Raw genomic sequence first — 19,489 nt, 5'->3', positions numbered from 1 at the left:
TCTTCAATTCATATATGGCTAATGCAAATGTAACATAAGTAAAGTATTTATGCGAAATATTCAAATTTTATTCAGTTTATTCATGTTTTGTTAACTGTAATTGAATTGAATTTTAAAAGCAATATTGAATAACAAAATATTACCAGTGTAAGAAACTAATGAAGATTTGAACCTGTCTTTCGCATAATCAATTGTACTAAAATGACCGGATACAGTACGAATATAGGGTGAAAAATAGAGCTTTCACGTTTTAGGATAAAAGTAGAAAATTCTACATTTTCTTCAGTGAAACAAATGAAAAAAAACATAATTGCAAACATATGAAATAAAATTATCCCTATTATTAAATTAAGGTAATATGGTAAAATGTGAAACAAAACACAATTTTTCAAAGTGTAAAGTATCGAATAAAAGCATGTGTTGACGTTGAATTTTTTTTTCAGAATTAGCCATGTTACCGTATCATCTTCGAAAAAAGCTGGTGGCAAGAGCCAACGGAAGAACATCGGAAGAACTTCTTCAATTTATTGATAATATGCCACAAGTTGGAGAATTGAAGTTTGAAATATTTACCAGATCTGATCTGCCGGAAAAATTGTTCGTTGAAATGTTCAACTTGTTGGAATCGAATATGAAAAGTTTATATGAACGATCAAGTTGGGGATGGGATAGGGAGAAGAAAGTTGAAGAGATGAATAACAAGGCATGCCGTTACATCGTTGTCATAAACAAAGTCGGATCTGTTGTCGGCTTTTGCCATTTCCGCTTCGACATGGAACGCGGTCGTACTGCACTTTATTGTTATGAAATTCAGGTTGCAGAACATTATCGAAGGCAAGGCGTTGGCACGGCTATAATTGAAATTGTAAAGCAGCTTGCTGCGAAAACAAAGATGTTAAACATTTTCGTTACCGTTTTCAAATTCAATGAAAACAGTTTAAAATTTTTTATAAAACAAGCATTTGTTGAAGACACGTATTCTCCAACGAAAGAAGAACATGCCGATTATTACATCTTGAGCAAACAAATTTGAACATTTATTTAATGCCAAATGCGACTGACATTTTGCTAATCAGGTAGTTACAATTGAAAAATGTCCCCTCATTTATGAAAGTTATATAAGCAAAAAAATCAATAAATATTTATTGTAAAACCAGTGTTATTATCGATTTCGAAAGAAAATTACACTGCCGCATTTCTATTATTGTTGTCACATTAAGCAACTGATATTTTTATAAATACAATTCAAAACATCAGTATTTGCCAAAAATCTTTATTTTTTCAAAACCTCAATAAGTAAAGTCAAATTATTCAAACTATCCTACTTTTCGCATGTGGCTTCTTTGTTCATGCTTTCCAACGATTCTTTTCATAATCCCATTTCGATGAAAAACCAGTAAATGGCCCAGCATACAAATCAATCATACGTTGCATCTGCTTTTCCTTTTCTTCGTCACTGAACGATTCAGGCATTGGCTTGAAAATACAGCTTCTCAAAAACACAGAGAACCATAAAGTCAAAGAAATCACAATCATTGTGAAGCCTGTTACAACTTTCCAATGACCAGTTGGTGCCAGAACTTCGGAAAATGTAAGGCAAAAACTGGCACGATATAAGTTTTGCTTCTCGGCCATCGTCAGCGCTTTCCAATCTCCTTTCTCTTTTTCTCGAAGTGCTTTAATCTTTTCATCTTCTTTTCGAAACCGTAAAGCGGGATACGGATGATCAACTCTATCAAAATATTCTAAATCGCCATTGCCATAACCAACCATTTCTCGACCGGCAGCTCTTTCAGGTCCATACCATACATCACCATGCGCAGAACTACGCAATATACTACTAAATGTGATATGTCTACTGCTAAATAAGAATGCATTCGCTATTTTCGATTGATTCAAAAGTGCCATCGTATTTGAATAAAAAAAACTACTGATAGTCATTAGTACATTTAATACTGATTTTCACGCACAATTTACACATTATATGCTATAGCATTAAATGCTGACATTTTGATAGTACCATGTTAAATAATTAAATCAATATTTAAAAAATTAAATTTTATGCAATGATTATTTCAATGATTTTTACACAACTTTAGAAAGTATGCCTACATTACTGTAGCTTTAAAAATGATCACATGATTTTTTGCTCATGCACGTGTATGTATTATAAAGAAGATTGTAAAGCAGATAAACAGTGTTTTTATTTATTTAAATTCAAATAAAATTTATTTGGAATTTTGCTGCAAGTCTAACATAAATGATTTTACAAATTACAAAAGTAACTAAAATATGGATAATAATAGCTAATAATGCTGAAATTTCAATAATATTTTTTAACAAAATAAAAAATAATGTTTTAAACATAAATTATAAATTTAAATTTAAATCTATTCCGCCAATTGCTAAATTAATTAAAATGTAGATTTTTATTTTTACTAAAAAATAAAGTACTTTACTCCCTTTTTGTTTAGTTTAATAAAATTATTTAAGTTTGACAATTTAAGATGTTGATGAAAGTCAGGTACATATTTTCTTTGTTATGCGATGTACTTTTTATTGTAAATTATAGAACTAAGAACAGAAATTTATTTAGTAGTTTTAGTATTATTTTATAATTTCTAATAACAATTCATAAATGTAATTTGTAGTTAATTTGACAGCAACAAGCATTATTCTTCATTGTTTCTTTTTTACCATACTGTATTTCGTTGTCTTGTTGTTCATTGAAAGTGATACTTTGTGAGTTTTTGACGTAGTGGGGCGCAGTTTTTTCTGTGAAGCAGTCCTAATGATAATTTTTAGGCAGATTATTTAATTCAATACCGTTTTTTATTGCATAAAATAATATGACAACCTAAGAAAAAAGCATTGTTTTATATAATTTGTAGTCGTTTATCTATACATATTAGTTTCGTTAGTTAAAAAAATTCATTAAGTGGTTAGTGACTTGCACCTTATTTATGAAATATGGTTTAAAAGTGGTTAGTTTCATATTAAATAATAGATTTTTTAGGTTGCATATTGTTCAAAGTGAAAATGAGCAGTTCCGAAGAAGTTTCGTGGATTTCTTGGTTTTGCGGACTTCGTGGGAATGAATTTTTTTGTGAAGTATTTTGATTATATATTACTTTTATCATAATTATTATATAATCATTATACTGATTATATTATTACTTTGATCATATACATTTTTCAGGTAGACGAAGACTACATTCAAGATAAGTTCAACTTAACAGGCCTGAATGAACAAGTTCCTCACTATCGCCAAGCATTAGACATGATTCTTGATGTTGAACCAGGTGGTTATGCATCTTATTTACCCATACACTTTTTTCTCAGTGTTTTACTGCTGTTTATCTAAAATTTGTCATGTTTACCAGTGTGGTAGCAGTTCATGATAATGTATTGTTTTTCAATTCCAGACGATGAATTAGAACAGAATCCAAATCAATCAGACTTAATTGAACAGGCTGCAGAGATGCTCTATGGATTAATCCATGCAAGGTACATTTTGACAAATCATGGCATTGGCCAGATGCTGGAAAAATGGACTGTTAGTGATTTTGGACAATGTCCACGATTTTATTGCGAGAGTCAGAATCTTCTTCCGATGGGTATTTAATTTTGAAAAACATAAGAATAAATGTAATAGCATTTTATTTTTTATTTTTAGGACTTTCTGATATTCCTGGCGAATCTATGGTGAAGTTGTACTGTCCGAAATGCTTGGATTTGTACAATCCAAAGTCGTCTAAACATCATCATACAGATGGAGCATACTTTGGAACAGGCTTTCCGCACATGCTGTTTATGGTTCATCCAGAACTTCGACCGAAACCACCTTTACGCGCATATGTTCCAAAGTCATTAATAATATAGAAAATCTGTTTTTTAATCATCATTAGTTTTTTAGACTGTACGGTTTCAAAATACATCCGGATGCATATCACCTTCAAATGCAAGCAGCTTCGAATTACAAACAGCCAGTCCGTGCAGTATCCGGCTTTCCACCATTGAATTGAATGAACAGAAAAGCTGTGTGATGAAGCAATCATTAATCAACATACATTCAATACAGTTTGAAATATTCAATCATATACAGTACATCAGTAAAATTATTATGCAATATATTTATTCTTATTTTGAAATACAGTGAAACTCCGATTATTTGTTAGTCGATTATCTGAACATTTTTTGGTCGGACAACCTGCATTTTTCTAATACTGTAACATTCTGTTGGCTAATTTTCATGTCCACTATGTCTGCTAGTAGAAAGAGAAAGGTTTTGAGTTTAGAGCAAAAGCTAGAAGTGTGTAGACTAGTAGAGAACGGCGAGTCGCTCAGGAAAATCGCTGAGAGTTTTGGTGTGGGTCTGTCCACAGTTTCAGTCATCTATCACAGTCGACGTCAGCTAACTGATTTTGTGTTGCACCTGGGTACTTCGTGTAGCTGTTCTTCACGTAAATGAATAGCGCGCTTGGTTCAGCAATATGCATGTGGTTCCTCCAGAAACTTGCACTTGACCAATCAATAAGTGGTCCCATTTTGCAAGAGAAAGCACTAGCTTTCAGTACTAAGCTAGGTATTGATAATTTTGTAGCCAGTTCAGGATGACTAAGAAACTTTAAAAGTCGGCATGACATACGCGAACTTAAAATTCACGGTGAAAAGTTGTCTGCTGACGGTGAGAGTGGCGCAAAATTTACAGGTCAAATAGGGCAAATAACGTCGCATAATAAATCGAATGTCTACTCTTCCGCATCTAATTGAGAATAACAGCTATAAACGCTTCGTACATACATTTTGAAAAATTGAAAACATCTTATTATCCGAAAGACCCCCAAAAACCGAGTGTTCGGATAATCGGAATTCCACTGTATTAGCATAAAAGTATTAACAGCATATTCATCTAATACTTAAATAATTTGTGCAAAATTTTTATTGGGTAATTTACATACTCTAATCCGAAGATAAATTCTTCTTTTTGTTTTATATTTTATTGATTTTATTTTTTGTTTTTTGATGGGTTGGAAGTGTTCTTAACATGATTCGTTCACTTGCACATTCATTATATTGGCCCATACTGCTCAAACTTTCATTATCTAATGATGCTCAATAGGTACGAAATTTTATTTTTTATTGATCAGAATATTTAACTGAAATTTTTATATCTTAATAATATTTTCAAATCTGTATTAAAATCCAAGTAAATAATTAATTTTATTTTAACAGTGCAGAACGTTGTTTATATGCTATTTTAATACAAGTTAATGTTAATTGAGCTGGAACATTGTTTGTATTATTTGTTGCTTTATCTAGAAGGAAACCGCAGTCTCTGTGGCGCAATCGGTTAGCGCGTTCGGCTGTTAACCGAAAGGTTGGTGGTTCGAGCCCACCCAGGGACGTTGTCTTTTACACTTTACTAATTTCTTCTAATTAGTACCTATTTGCATTACTATTTCAACAACCAATTTGCAAAAAACAGTGAACATTTATTTACATTTTCTTTATTTTGTTTTTCTTTAAATTGCTTTTAACAAACAATTTCTATCTGAACAATCCGGTGAAAGCTATTCCTTTTTCTATTTTGCAAGACTGTTGGCTGGCCATCTTTTTCGTTACAGTCTTCTGCTGTATGACTGTTATAAATAACATTTATTGATGTTGTACGTTCGTTCACATTCATAAACTCCTTCACCATGTGAAAAGGAAAATAAACGATTCACAGTTCCATCAGATAGTAATTATTTATTTCAACTAACCAATTTTGCTTTCTGAATTTTTTAATATGTGCTGACAATGTCATTTGTTTTTGTCTACAGTTTAGTGTTTGTTTTAATAGTTTATAGAGAAAGTGAATGATAACAAATCATGTTCAGTCATGCATTAAAGTTACAAACAAATCCTTAGCAAACTTTTCCTCAAATAAAAATAAATCATATATAGCTATAAAGAATCATATATGTATATATCATATATACATATATAGCTACTGCATAAAAATAGAACAGCACTCCCTTTCTGTGTAGGATAAATTAAATTCAGGTTCAGTTATCGCAACATTAGCATACTGTCGCATTAATTCATTATAGAATACAGAACGATAGATTTGTACATGATCATCAATTTTCATATTGTAATTTGAATGATTGAGCAGAAGCGAGGGTTGCAGCGTGAGTTCGTGTTGATTTACAGCAATCATTACTACCTGCGATTCTGTGTTTCTTTTTTTTTGTTTACCAAATTTTGACCTTGGCAGCCTTATATTGCTCCGTTCCTATGTTGTGTGAGTATATTGATGTACTACCAGGGGCGTTGATATGTCTAATTTATAGGGGCGGGCTGATATACTATTCAGAAGATTTATTTCAAATTTAGGGGATGGACATGGTAAGAGTTGCATAAAATTTTTCCCTATGGGGGGGGGGGTGGGGCAGGCCGCCCAAGTCGTATTTTATCAACTTTAGTGTATACTACTTGTGTGATCAAGGATAGAGAAGAAGAGGTTATTAGTAGGAATTGGTCTTATTGAAGTTCTCCGGAAGACAAGCATTCAAGGTCTGTCTTTCCTTATCTGAATTTTGTAATTAGCGGCAAGAACCGTATAGAAAGCTTTTACGTGATCGTCGTAATTGAAACCTTTTCCTACATTCATATTTCATTTTGCGTGTATTTCGAGAAAATAATTTCTTGATTAGATTTATATTTTTAAATAAACGTTTTCTATCTACACTGATTACAACAGCTAATTTTGTTATAATTTTTAATTGCCCATTTTTTAATACTTGATTGTCTCAAGATAGTAATACTTGAAAGGTTGCGCTTTATTCATTTACGGGAATTTACAATCTCCCTACTTTGTTGTATTTCGACTGTAAGTGTTAATTAATTAAAACATTGCAGTAAATTTTGTATTATATTCTATTTTATATAGGCGACACATTTCTACAGCTTTGATACTTTATGAAATTTAAAAGTATGTTACATAAATTAAAAGTAAAGAAGCATATGTTTTTATTGTATGTTTATGATATTATGTTTATAGATTATTTATACAAAGTGTTTTTCAGTTCGAACAATGTCAAGTCCACATAACCTTTCATGGGTTGCATGGTTTTGTCGACTTCGGGGAAACGAATTTTTTTGCGAAGTTTGAATTAAAAATATGCAACAGTACATTTTTTAAATATATTTATTTAAGGTGGAAGAAGAATTCATGCGGGACAGATTTAATCTCACTGGTTTGAGTGAGCAAGTTCCACATTATCGGGCTGCCCTTGACTTATTACTTGACAATGAATCAGGTAATGTGTCGTTTGCAGTGCTATAAAGTAGAGTTGTCTTTTTGCAAGTAGTACATTTTTTCTTCAGAGGAGGATGATGGTGAAACTAGTAGTAAAGAAATGGACATGCACGAACAAGCTGCTGAAATGCTTTATGGCTTGATTCACGCGCGCTACATTTTGACTAATCAAGGTATATCGCAGATGCTTGACAAATGGACAAATGGAGATTTTGGACGTTGTCCAAGATTTTTTTGTACTGGTCAACCTCTTCTTCCAACAGGTGAAATTAGTATTTTGTTAACTGAAATTGTTATATTTGCACATTATACTGTTGTTGAATAGGACTGTCTGACGTACCGACAGAATCAGTGGTAAAATTGTACTGCCCAAAATGCATGGATTTGTACAATCCAAAGTCATCGAAACATCAGAGTATAGATGGAGCATATTTTGGCACGAGTTTTCCTCACATGGTATTTATGGTGCACCCGGAGTTGCGACCTGATCCGCCGGCAAGTTCTTACGTGGCTAGGTATGGTCTGTTTTAACAAAAAATTTTTAATCGTAAAAATATCTGTTTGATGTATTTCAGATTGCACGGTTTTCAAATCCACGCGAAAGCTTATCAGTTGCAGTATGATGCATCCAACGTATTTAAACATCCTATGATCGATTTTCCTTCTTTTGTTGGCCCGTGATTGGACAATGATTGTTTTATTTTTAACAAACATATTAATACTTACTGAGACGCTAATTTTAGCTTAAAGTTAAAATACAATTATTTACAAGTATGACATTGTTAAAAGTTACTGTAGTCACTTGGTGCTATAGTAGATCTTTAATTTTTAAAATAACTTAATAAAATACTTAAAGTTTTTTTTCTATTTTGAACAGCTTGTTATTTTTATAAAGAATAACTTTATTTGCATTTTTTAGCTTTATCAGCAGGATAGCTGTATTTCAATTGGCGAAGTGTTGTAAACTGACTGACAATATTGTCTGTAATTTCTTCGCGTCGTTTGCTGTGTTCTTTAACAATATTTTGTAATAATTCGATCAATTCTTTTTTCAGTTCACCAGTTAATAATGAGCCGCTTGAATAAGCGCTGCCGAGTTGATGCAATTTTTCGTCATTTTCTAAAAAATATTTCAAATACTGATATGACACGTCAATATCACAGTTTCCACCAAATTTTCGATGCTCTTCAATTGTATCACGACCGCCACTGAAAGCGTATTTATTAATTTTTCTCTGCACTTCTTTTGGCGTGTCGCTTAGAAATATAGAAGAATTCGGATCACTGGCTGACATTTTCGAACATGCTCCTTGTAGTGCTGGTATAAAAGTGCTATATATGAGTGACGGTTTCGGATAATTCAGCTTCGGTGCAATATCACGGCCCATGCGAAAATACGGATCTTGATCAATAGCACAAGGAATTAAACATGGTATATCCGTGCGACGGTTAAAAATGAACGGAAAACTTGAACTGAAACAAGGTGCAACTTCTGTAGCGGGAAATACAATTTTACCAATAGAATCGGAATCGGTGAAACCAAAAATGCCACGAACTTGATTATACGTAACGTTGCGCTGTACGCGCAGCATATTTTGATAAAATTCCGCACATTGGCCAATATACTGAAAATCTGCAAAGATGAACGTCTTTTCCGGATCAAAACCAATCGCAATTATGTCTTTGATATTTTCGTAGGCCATTTGCATTGCCTCTTCGACGGTTAAATCTTTCCAAAGAAATTTTTCATCATCAGTTAACTGAATCACAAGCGGAACATCAAATGCTTCTTGCAAATACTTCGTGAAAAGGAATGGAATCAAATGGCCCAAATGCATTGCAGACGAACTCGGACCACGGCCAGTGTACAAATAAAATGGATTGCCTTTTTCATATGAATCTAAAATTTTGTCTAATTCTCGATGGGCAAAGAAAACTCCACGTCTCAATAAATGATGTGCTTTCTTTCCGGTAATGTTTTCAATTCGCTCTATTAATGAGGAATTTATCTTTTGGCAACCAAACTTTTCAATCAACTTATCATAGTCAATGCCTTTGTTGCTTGCCGACGTAACAGTCCAAGGAGTGACGATGTCACCTGTTGCCGAATCCTCATTAGCTGATTCTGACATTTTAAACTGCCAGCCTATATACAAAAAATACATTCATGCGCACCCAAAAACGAATAAAAAAGCAATCACAACGGTGCACGGTCGAAACTTCGCACTTTCGCGAATTAAACGATTTGCACGGTCAAAATTTGCTCTGTAAAACGCATTTTATTTCAATTTAAGCTCGATCATTCGATTTAAGTTTCAAACTTATTACTTTTAACACATTTAGTTATTTTAATAAAATTACCAACAGCAATTCAATACGCTTTAACGCCAGCTCCTAGAAGCAAGCAAGACAAAACCAATAAATTACATAGCATTAATGTTTAAAATAATAATTAATGCCATTTACTGGAAATTAATTTAAAAAGATGAAACTTGATCAGTGTTGCATTATATATATACATATATATATATATATATATATATCAAAATAAATAAAGGAAAAACGTTAAAGTATAACATTCAGCACATAACACAGAATAATCTGCATTAAGTACCAAAAACACAAAACTACAGTATGACAATACACAGTATAGTAAAATAAATAAAAGTACAATTAAAATTGATTAGAAAATAATTTCAAAAGAATTCCGCTGTTAATTAATTTTGATCTTTAATTATATGAAATTTAAAAATATCATTTTAATCTTTTCTAATATTTTTGAAATTATTTACACAATTTGGTTTTGAAATAATTTGTTAAAAATACAACGTCTATGAGCTCCCCCAGTTCGAATGCAATTGTGTACGTTTAGAAAATTAGGTCAAGAATGTTAGACGAAATGATCACCAGGAGTATAGCTGCAGCTCGGGCAAACAATGAATGACGAAATCTTTAACAGAAGTTACATCATAAACACTGCCGCTGCTTGTTAAACCACGAGTTGGGGCTATACTGACGTAGCAGTGTAAACAGACGCATTCAAATAGCTGTATTTGAAACGCCGCCTTCTAGTAACGAAATGTTGGCAACAACTCCCTGTCGGTTCCGTTAAGTGGATTGTACATTTTCCGGGCCGATCAACTCTATATAGTGGCTACCTGATGGCGATCACTCGCGTTCACAACCAAGCAGGTGTCAGCAAAACTCAGTCGATTAAAGGCACTGCTTATTCGATACAAGACACGATAAGGGGGCGAAACATACCGCACACAAGTTCGTAATACAACACACTGACAACGACATTTAAAAACACGTCACTTTCGTCACCGACAACTCACGCACACACTTCCTACTGCACCTAATGCAAGTCAGGTTCTAACCAAAATAATGACGATGCTCCGTCGTTGACATCTTCCCACAGATGGGAAGTTTTATTTCCCATCGCTTACCTGGCTGGCTACAGCATGAACAGCCTGTCCACTGGGCAGGTGACCTCCCCTGTGGAGGTCCGAATCTGAGCAGATCTGTCGACTCGCCGCTTGATCTGTCAGATTTTACAGTGAACTTTTCAAAGTCTCAACTTAACAAAGTCAAACAAACAGACTCAACAAAAAAAGCTCGTATTACGATTTATTTGCTCCATTATTTAATTAGACAATGAGTGCATTATTCGATTGTCGTAGTTGTGTGCCAGGCCCTGATGTTACGTGATAAAGTCCCTGTTGAAGAACGACTGAACCAACTTGCACTAATATACGTTCAATTTGAATTTTCCATTGATATTAACCACGAAATAGACAAGTTCCGTTTCAAAAAGAATCAAAACGTGTCGTTCGTTTGCAAAGCGATTAAAGTTATTCATTTGCGTTTTTGATATCACTTGATTGAGATTCCAGTTTTGTTTAAATGAAAAAGCGGCACTATTTTATTCCTCGTTAGACTGTAATGTATAATAATACATGTACATGATAAATCTTCTAGATGTCATAACCGCCCCCCCCCTCCCTATAAATTAGACGTATCAACGCCCCTGAATGCAGATATAATGCCGCAGACACAGATAATCACGAGTTGAACTAGACCCCAGCTTGTGACGGTAGCGCCATCTGCTCCCCCACCGCGGGGGACCGCGCCCTGTCGGATTCCAGTCTGGGTTCTGGTCTTTGACCGCATGGAGATCCACGTACATCTGACCGGTGAGCAGCTGGAATGGGCTTGTTTGGAAGACCAAGCGTTGGAGCAAGACTCTACCTCACAGAGAAAAGTCCTCGGCTCTTCTTCGTCCAGCAGCGCCTTCCCGAGAACCTACCGCAGCGGCTCATTGGCAGAGCGAACTAGGCGCTCCTAATAGCCGCCCATCCAAGGGGTCCTTTCCGAGATGAACTTCCCAGTGTATTAGGTGCCCTACCAGTTCCCTCTGAACTTGGTCTACATCCACTGCTCGATACAGTTGAGCGGAATTTGTCCGACTGGATGACCTCCGGCCTTCCTCTCCTGGCCATGAAACGCTGTAGTGCTTACAACACTCTAGCTGTGGTGGTTTAGTCTCTCTGGATAAAATTTTTAGGGTTGATTATCCATTGGTTGACAAAATATCAAGTTGCCATTGGATAGCTTTGGTTTTCTCGCCTAAACTTTTCATTGACTAAAATTGTTCTGCTTCCATTAGCTATAATTTGTTTTTATTTCATTGGTCCAAATTTTTAATTACATACAATTTATTACGTAACATTTGATGTCTTAAGTGTTTGAACAGTGACGTCACCAATATCCTAGTAAAATTTTTCATCGTATTTAGCTTTTTCTTTTAAATTTTTTTCCTCTTCGCAGTTTATAGTGATTAGTATTTTTAATATGATTTAAAAAAAATTACATATTTTTTATTGTTAGGTAGCCAAATGAAATTTAATTATTTTTTGAAGTCAATTTTTATAAATGAAATTTACTTTTCAATGCTCAGCAACAATAATATCAATAGTAAATAGGAGAGAATAACGTGAATAATAAACAACAACAAATAACAGATAATAACAGCAATGATAATAATATATAATACACAAAACATAATACAAAACCACCACTTGGAAGGCGGCATTAAATCGGCTCTGGCATGAGGTACATTAAAGCTTCAAGAAACTGCTCCATTGTACGCCTGCCGCTGATGCATTCACCCGTATGCATCATAACCCGTCGTTGCTTTTCAGCGTACCTATTACTTATTTGTCTAATGGACCAGCGGCAAGATTTCCTGAAAGGAGCTGGTTGATTAGCGTTTCCATCACGCCTTGTGCTTATTTAAGATGGAGTAGCTTGTATAAAGGGAGGAAAGCGGTGGCCAAAAGCATTTTAATTTTTCTTCTTGTTTCTTCATCGTGGCGATGTCGCGTTTTCAATCCCAGTTCACTGACTTTCCTATATACCGCTTGGCGGACGTGGAATTGCAGCACTGTACCCGCGCATTCGGAAAGTAGCCCTGAATCGCAGGTATCAGGGCTGTCTCAAAATCACAGATGATGGTATCTGGAATGAGGTCGACCTCCAGAGCTGCTGCTCTGCTTATTAAAGCTTCGAATATAAACTCGTATGTGCCTATGTCTTTATTCGTACGTAGACAAATTGCTGGCACCAGTTTACCGGCCGAAAAGGCATGGATGGTAAACAGTTGTTGAAACCATTGTGGTACAACCTTAAATGTACCATCTATGCGCTAGGGTTTAGTGACTGACAGCAGTCTAATGTTATTGGCCGTCGAAAAGACCGGGATATGGTTTGACGCACTCTGCGTCAACAGAAACACTTCCCCAAACTTCGTTCTCGTAAATTCAGGCCCAAGAACAATATCCTGACGATTTCTGGGATGTCTTGGAAAGCGTTTCGCCCGTTGTTTACACACTGCACTCCTGTCTTCTCTAAAAAATGGAAACTGGCCGAATGTAGATGGCTCAGCGGAGATGGATGCGGCTTCTTCATCGTGAATTTGCGGGATGGTCTTTGCTTCTTCAGCACTACGCTTTTTCAACATAGCCATTTCTACCATTTGATTCGCTGTGCGCTCATCCACCGCACCAGCAGCCTCTCTACAGCCTCGGTGGCAAAAATCAATATATCATTGGTCGACGAATGGTACATTAAAAATTGCGCGCCGGCATCTGCTTTTGTCTGCTCAGCAAAGAGCCGCAGATACTGTCGCCTGGCCGGAAGTCGTGGATATCTGCGGGCCAGTCTGTTGTACATTGTATTCCGGTCCTGCCCCCACGTTGGAAAGTACACAGTAATATCTAAGCTGGTGGAGGCATTGCCTGCCAACTCATCATATATCTCTGGTACTGGCCTTGAATCTTTTGCAGCCAGCCAATTTCAATTCATTAAGCTGCTGCCGATGGTAGAATGTATGAGGGTCCACTCGGCAGTCATCTGCATACTTACCAGTTCGTATTACTTGGATGGCATTCAGATTAGAATACAGTTTGCCATGGAAAACGCTCATTCCTTGAACTGGAAAAGAAATCACTCATTCGTGATATTACACAGTAATAACACCGATGCGCATATCCATCATTTGTCGTTGCGATTTGTGCGTTTCAGAGTGTAGCACTGTCCTCTGTACACCAATTTTTGTTGATTCCTTTGGGTAGATGCAAACTGAATTTCATCATTTCCTTCCATCAGTAATGACTCGCGAACGCAAGGCACTGAACTCAAATGCAAGACCAAGCGAAAGTGAATGAGACGCCTTTGAATTCCACTTAAAATAACCATTTTGCAACAGCATTTAGTTTTCATTTCTCATTTTATCTACAACTGATGATCAACTTGTGGCTGATATTTCTTGTAGAATCTGTTGTATATTGAATTAATATAATCCAAAATGTTGAAAAATCTTTAGTTCAAACTTGAAGATCTTTTATAGTGGACTGTATATGTCAATTACAGAATTATCAATGACAGCGGGTGTGACTAAGAATAGGTTTATTCAGAATAAACAGTGAGTAATAACAATGATATAGCGAGAGAAAAACGGTTCAGGCGGTATTCGATACGGCGTGTTCCGTGTTATTGAATATCGGTGTTTTGTTTGGTGTTGTTGTTCCCTCCTCCCTCCGCACTTGTATTTATACCTTTTTCTTGACCTCACTCCGCGTCTGGCGACCCAGATTATCGAAGAGTAATTAGAGAATCGGTTTGGTTGCGCAATCCCTTGAACCGTAGGAGGGTTCTGTACGCTCGCGATGCTCAAGTACAATTTGCCAGACGTTCGATCGTCAGGCAAATGAGAGTGGACGGTATGATGTAGATTCTTCTTGGCCAACCGAATACTGGATAGTCAAGAAGACGGTCGCGTAAGGTAGGATGCAAGCAGATCGAAACACAACGAATATACGTTCGTTTATTCGGCTATGAATAATCAGAGGAACGCACTCCGTCGACAGCAGCGAACAGAGAGTCAATATATAACAGGACGAAACAACAGTACGAGAAATCGATGGTTACTCAAACGACAATGAGTTCGACTAACTTCGACAACTTCACGGGTAATACTCATCCCGGCGCTCGTTCGTAGCCAGATATATAGAGCTCGGGCCGGCGACCCCGGCGGGTGCAGCTAAGCCGGGGACTGAACAGGCGTGCTGTCAGCCACATTTCACTTTGACGCTTTTTCAGCAACTGGCCACCGGCGTTGTGGCAGATATATGACAGGACGCTGACCTTTTCACCGCTTAATTGCTATTCCATTTGTAACGAGCCGCTCTCCCGGGCGGGCTCGTTCCTCGCCTCAACTGGGTTGCCGCCAAGGTCATTATTAAATGACGACACGCCGGTGTCGATCTGCGGATTCGTCTCGGCGTCTGTATCTTCCGTCCGGTTACTACCGGCCCTGCCGCCCCTTTTCCCTAATTCACGCTTTGTTGGTAACATACTCGCACTCAAAGTAACAGAACAGGAATACAATATTTGTTCGCAATCACAACAACGACCACCACCGTATATCACAAAACAACAGACTATCGCTCCACGCTGCTAATAATAATCCGTTCCACCGTACTCCTTCCTGATCTTCAAGTACCGGTAGGCTTACGGTAGCTTTGTTCTTCTTCCTCACTTCGTTATCTAGAGAAGCACAGCAGTTGTTAGTTGTCGGTCTGCGTCTGCTACACATTGTTTTCCATTGAGAAAAACAAAGGGTGCAACTGGCGTTACGCAATCGTTGTTTTCGTACCAGGAGCAATGCTTTGTTGTCACGGGGATTTTTAGATAGTGTTGAGCAGGTATTGAGAAGAGATTTCTCAACAAAAATTATAGCGAATGTAACTTGATCATCATCTATTTCATATACAGTAGCACATAGACAACATAGTTAGTTAGTTATGCATATACATAGCGTGTGTGTGAGTTCAAGTTAGTGTGTCGAATAAACAATTACCGTTTTCTACCGAGTTTTGATCATGGCAGAAACACAACACGTTCTGGCGACGAAGATGGGATCGCTCAGACTGGACCACATCGAAGAATTCGATACATCAAATCCTAAGGAATGGAATTCCTACGCGTCTCGTTTGATGTTCTATTTCGAAGCTAATAAGGTCTCAGCCGACGCTGATAAACGTACAGTCCTGCTTAGCTCTTGTGGTTCAGCGCTTTTTAAGCTTGTGGAATCTCTGTTATCTCCTGCCAAGCCGGTAGAAAGATCGTTCGATGAAATTACAAGTGTCTTGAACGACCATTTTGCGCCTCAGCCTTCTGAAATTGTTAATCGACACATTTTTTATCAGCGTAAGCAACAGCCTGGTGAAACGGTTGCTGAATTCATCGCAGATTTGCGCTGATTGGCTGAAGGTTGCAACTTCGTCGATCTCGAAACGATGTTGCGCGATCGTTTGGTATGTGGCCTGAGAGATGAAGCTGTGCAACTGCGATTATTTGCGAAGAAAGTTTTGACATTCCAAATGGCTCAGGAAGAAGCCCTGTCCGCCGAAGCTGCATGTAAGCATGCTTGTGAAATTCACGCTGTCAACGTCGATTTATCAGCACCGAATATTCATCACATGTCAAGCAAACGTCAAACTTATAAGCAAGCTAATGTGTGTGCCAATTGTGGAGGACAGCACAATCGAGCGTTTTGTCGCTTCAAGAATGCTGTTTGCCGGTGTTGTCAAAAAGCAGGTCACATTGAACGCGTGTGTAGATCTAAACAAAGGCGCTCCAAGCCTCAGGCTAAAGCAAATGCTGTCTCAGTAGCTGACACGCATCAATCTTATTTGCTGAATCGTATTACTTGTCGATCTACACCATCCCTTCGCTCACTCAAGCTAAGCGTTTTCCTTAGCATTGAAGGCAAACGTTGTCAGTTAGAAGTTGATTCAGGATCTGACGTGACAATCATTTCCGAGCAAACTTTCGAATATTTGCGGAACAACAACAAAAAGCTAAAATTAGCTCCTACGACGCTCTCTCTTGTCTCATTCCTTGGTAAGCAAGTTAAATTGATGGGAAGTTGTTTTGTCAATGTTGATTATTGAATCATCCACACACGGCTTAGAATTTTTGTTGCAAAAGGGAACTGCCCTAATTTGCTGGGTTTAGAATGGTTTAAACCGTTAGGCATCAGAATCGAAGGTATAAATCATATAAATAGTAATCCAGTTGAATCGGTACTACGGAAATATCAGGCAGTTTCCACTCCTGACTTAGGTTGCTATGCAGGCGAACCTGTATCGATGGATCTCGATCCATCAGTTCCTCCTGTTTGCATGAAAGCCAACGATATCGCACGAATGTCTTTGAAAGATCCGGCGATATCACGAGTTTTACATGGGGCGTGGAAAGGATGGCCAGCCAAGTTGTCAGATGAAAAATTTAAACCATTTTTCATTAGATAACTGTAAATATCAGTAATCAGTACATAAGGGTTGCTTGCTTTGGGGAAATAGGGTTGCGATTCCAATTCAAGCGCGTTCAGGGCTCCTTACTATGTTACACGATGGTCACCCGGGTATTGTTCGTATGAAAGCATTGGCAAGAAGCTACTTCTGGTGGCCGAAAATGGATGAGGATATCGAAAAGACTGTGAACACATGTGACGTTTGTCAATCGTCAAGAGCTGCAATGCCAAAAGCTCCTGTTCACTCTTGGGAAACGCCAAATAACCCTTGGAGTCGTTTACATATCGACTTCGCAGGCCCCTTCCAAGAAAAGACATTCCTGATTGTAGTAGATGCCTTTTCAAAATGGTTAGAAGTAATTCCAATATCAGAAATGTCAACACGAACGGTTATAGAAGAATTACGTCAGTTGTTCGCAACGCATGGCTTGCCGAACACAATTATGTCTGACAACGCAGCACAATTTGTTTCTGTTGAATTCCAGCAATTCTTGAAAAGAGGTGCAATCAGACATACTAGAATTGCCCCGTTTCATCCGGCATCAAACGGACAAGCAGAGAGGATGGTCCGCACGACAAAAGAGGCTTTGCGAAAAATGGTTCACGGAAGCTGGAAATAGCGTCTAGCGAATTTCTTATTTTCACAACGCGTGTCACCTTGCGCCACAACCGGGAAAAGTCCGGCTGAACTGCTAATGAAGCGCCGATTGCGAACGGTTCTCGACCGCATCCACCCTGACATCGAAGAAGAAGCGATTGAAGGTAATAGCGACGTGACAAAGCCGGATAAACAAAAAATAAGAATATTCGCACCTGATGATATTGTGTTTGCGAGAAACTATGCGCATGGACCTAAATGGTGTCCTGCCACTATTGTGGTTCCAACAGGACCCGTGTCCTATAAAGTAAGAACAACTGATGGTCAGCTATGGAAACGTCATCTGGATCAGCTGAGAAAACGACACCCTTCCATAGAAGTGACAGAGGACACTGAAACCGATGTGAATAAAACGCAGCAATCAAACATTTCTGACAATCCTTCACAGTCAGAACAGGAAGATTGTCAACAATTAATGGAGAAGTCACCATCGGCTGTTGTAGAACCCATCGCTGAACACATCTCAGAACTCATCGCTGAACCCATCACAGAAACCATTGCTGAACAACCAACCAGACCACCGCGGACTCGCAGAAAACCAAAGTGGATGGAGGACTATGTTATTTAATGGGGAAGGGGTGTTGTGTATTGAAGTAATATAATCCAAAATTATTGCGAATGTAACTTGATCATCTTCTATTTCATATACTGTAGCACATGGACAACATAGTTAGTTAGTTACGAATATACATAGCATGTGTGTGAGTTCAAGTTAGTGTGTCGAATAAACAATTACCGTTTTCTACCGAGTTTTGATCATGGCAGAAACACAACAGAACCAATGCCTTTTGTCGATTCTGACAGAAGCAAATTAATCATACAGAAATAGAGCACAAATGCTGACATCCAAAAATTGCAGTGTCCCCCACTGCAAAGTGAATTTACAATAGCTTTAACAACTTTTCTGTGTAGTGCTGTCCATCGCGTTCTTTCCGCTTTCAAAGTGCTTTACTTTTATCCGTATCTTATCTGGTGCGCGTCCGTTTCACGACAGAGCTCCTTGGCCATCAAAATCTATTCCTCAATTTCCTCGGCTTTTGCGGACATTGAGCAAAGTTGGTCCAGATATTGCAGCAGCAGCTTCAGCCGTTCATGATTCGCGACCAATTTTTTCGATTTCGCTTCGATCTTCATTGCCACCGATTTCGACTATTGTTCCGGCTCGGAAGACCAAATTTTAGCGAAAAATGCGTGTCGCTTCCGTTAACTGGACTGTACATTTTCCGGGAGAACTACCTCTTTATAGTGGCTATTGGTTGGTGATCGCTCGCGTTCACAATCAAGCGGGTGTCAGCAAAACTCAGTCGATTAAAGGCACTGCTTATTCGATGCAAGACACAATAGAAAGACGCAATTCGATGCAAAACATACCGCACACAAGTTCGTAATACAACACATTGACAGGACACGTAAAAACATGTCGCTTTCTTCACAGACAACTCACGCACACACTTCCTACTGTACTTACTGAAAGTCAGGTTCTAATCAAATTACAGAATGACAACATTCCGTCGTTGACACGAAGAGAAATAAAGAATAATGTGATTTATGACAAGCAAGGCCACGTCAGCATTGTTTGAAATTCACATACATTATATATATATATATATATATGTGTGAGTGCCCGTGTGTGTGTGTGTGTGTG

General features: G+C 37.5%; 9 protein-coding genes and 1 non-coding gene across 10 annotated transcripts; 6 read left to right on the top strand and 4 right to left on the bottom strand.

Annotated features, from left to right (window-relative positions):
• The first annotated feature begins 201 nt into the window (after positions 1–201).
• Positions 202–1,033, top strand: Tsp_04479 (N-acetyltransferase 11). The gene is made up of 2 exons (XM_003369004.1): positions 202–214; positions 444–1,033. The coding sequence occupies exons 1-2, from the start codon at positions 202–204 to the stop codon at positions 1,031–1,033; spliced, it is 603 nt and encodes a 200-aa protein (XP_003369052.1).
• Positions 1,034–1,347: 314 nt separating this feature from the next.
• Tsp_04478 (cytochrome c oxidase subunit IV) lies at positions 1,348–1,908 on the bottom strand. Its single transcript, XM_003369003.1, has one exon. It carries the CDS (start codon positions 1,906–1,908, stop codon positions 1,348–1,350), a length of 561 nt encoding a protein of 186 aa, XP_003369051.1.
• A 599-nt stretch (positions 1,909–2,507) lies between these two features.
• Positions 2,508–4,025, top strand: Tsp_04477 (casein kinase II subunit beta). The gene is made up of 6 exons (XM_003369002.1): positions 2,508–2,524; positions 3,017–3,074; positions 3,200–3,302; positions 3,426–3,617; positions 3,677–3,866; positions 3,917–4,025. Exons 1-6 carry the CDS (start codon positions 2,508–2,510, stop codon positions 4,023–4,025), a joined length of 669 nt encoding a protein of 222 aa, XP_003369050.1.
• A 366-nt stretch (positions 4,026–4,391) lies between these two features.
• On the bottom strand, positions 4,392–4,889 carry Tsp_04476 (conserved hypothetical protein). The gene is made up of 2 exons (XM_003369001.1): positions 4,852–4,889; positions 4,392–4,653 (listed from the first exon to the last, which is right to left on the bottom strand). Exons 1-2 carry the CDS (start codon positions 4,887–4,889, stop codon positions 4,392–4,394), a joined length of 300 nt encoding a protein of 99 aa, XP_003369049.1.
• A 445-nt stretch (positions 4,890–5,334) lies between these two features.
• Positions 5,335–5,408, top strand: Tsp_04475. The gene has a single exon. It is a non-coding gene; the product is annotated as a tRNA-Asn (tRNA).
• A 1,011-nt stretch (positions 5,409–6,419) lies between these two features.
• Positions 6,420–8,270, top strand: Tsp_04474 (casein kinase II subunit beta). The gene is made up of 9 exons (XM_003369000.1): positions 6,420–6,452; positions 6,538–6,561; positions 6,595–6,631; positions 7,074–7,153; positions 7,205–7,307; positions 7,375–7,578; positions 7,632–7,821; positions 7,882–7,939; positions 8,226–8,270. The coding sequence occupies exons 1-9, from the start codon at positions 6,420–6,422 to the stop codon at positions 8,268–8,270; spliced, it is 774 nt and encodes a 257-aa protein (XP_003369048.1).
• On the bottom strand, positions 8,209–9,471 carry Tsp_04473 (tryptophan--tRNA ligase). The gene has a single exon (XM_003368999.1). The coding sequence runs from the start codon at positions 9,469–9,471 to the stop codon at positions 8,209–8,211; it is 1,263 nt and encodes a 420-aa protein (XP_003369047.1).
• A 3,010-nt stretch (positions 9,472–12,481) lies between these two features.
• Positions 12,482–12,820, top strand: Tsp_04472 (hypothetical protein). Its single transcript, XM_003368998.1, has one exon. The coding sequence runs from the start codon at positions 12,482–12,484 to the stop codon at positions 12,818–12,820; it is 339 nt and encodes a 112-aa protein (XP_003369046.1).
• Positions 12,821–15,031: 2,211 nt separating this feature from the next.
• On the bottom strand, positions 15,032–15,464 carry Tsp_04471 (LPXTG-motif protein cell wall anchor domain protein). The gene is made up of 2 exons (XM_003368997.1): positions 15,307–15,464; positions 15,032–15,230 (listed from the first exon to the last, which is right to left on the bottom strand). Exons 1-2 carry the CDS (start codon positions 15,462–15,464, stop codon positions 15,032–15,034), a joined length of 357 nt encoding a protein of 118 aa, XP_003369045.1.
• Positions 15,465–15,750: 286 nt separating this feature from the next.
• Positions 15,751–19,224, top strand: Tsp_04470a (putative integrase core domain protein; the record flags this gene model as incomplete). Its single annotated transcript, XM_003368996.1, has 5 exons — positions 15,751–16,078; positions 16,142–16,774; positions 17,205–17,687; positions 17,814–18,283; positions 19,026–19,224. Coding segments are annotated over exons 1-5 (2,113 nt in total), but the record flags the coding sequence as incomplete, so codon positions are not given.
• Between the last annotated feature and the right edge of the window lie 265 nt (positions 19,225–19,489).

This window comes from Trichinella spiralis (assembly GCF_000181795.1).
Source record: "Trichinella spiralis strain ISS 195 chromosome Unknown Scfld1557, whole genome shotgun sequence".
Taxonomy (NCBI): Eukaryota; Metazoa; Nematoda; class Enoplea; order Trichinellida; family Trichinellidae; genus Trichinella; species Trichinella spiralis.
Note: the sequence above shows the minus strand (reverse complement) of the source record. Positions and strands in the feature narration are given on the sequence as shown.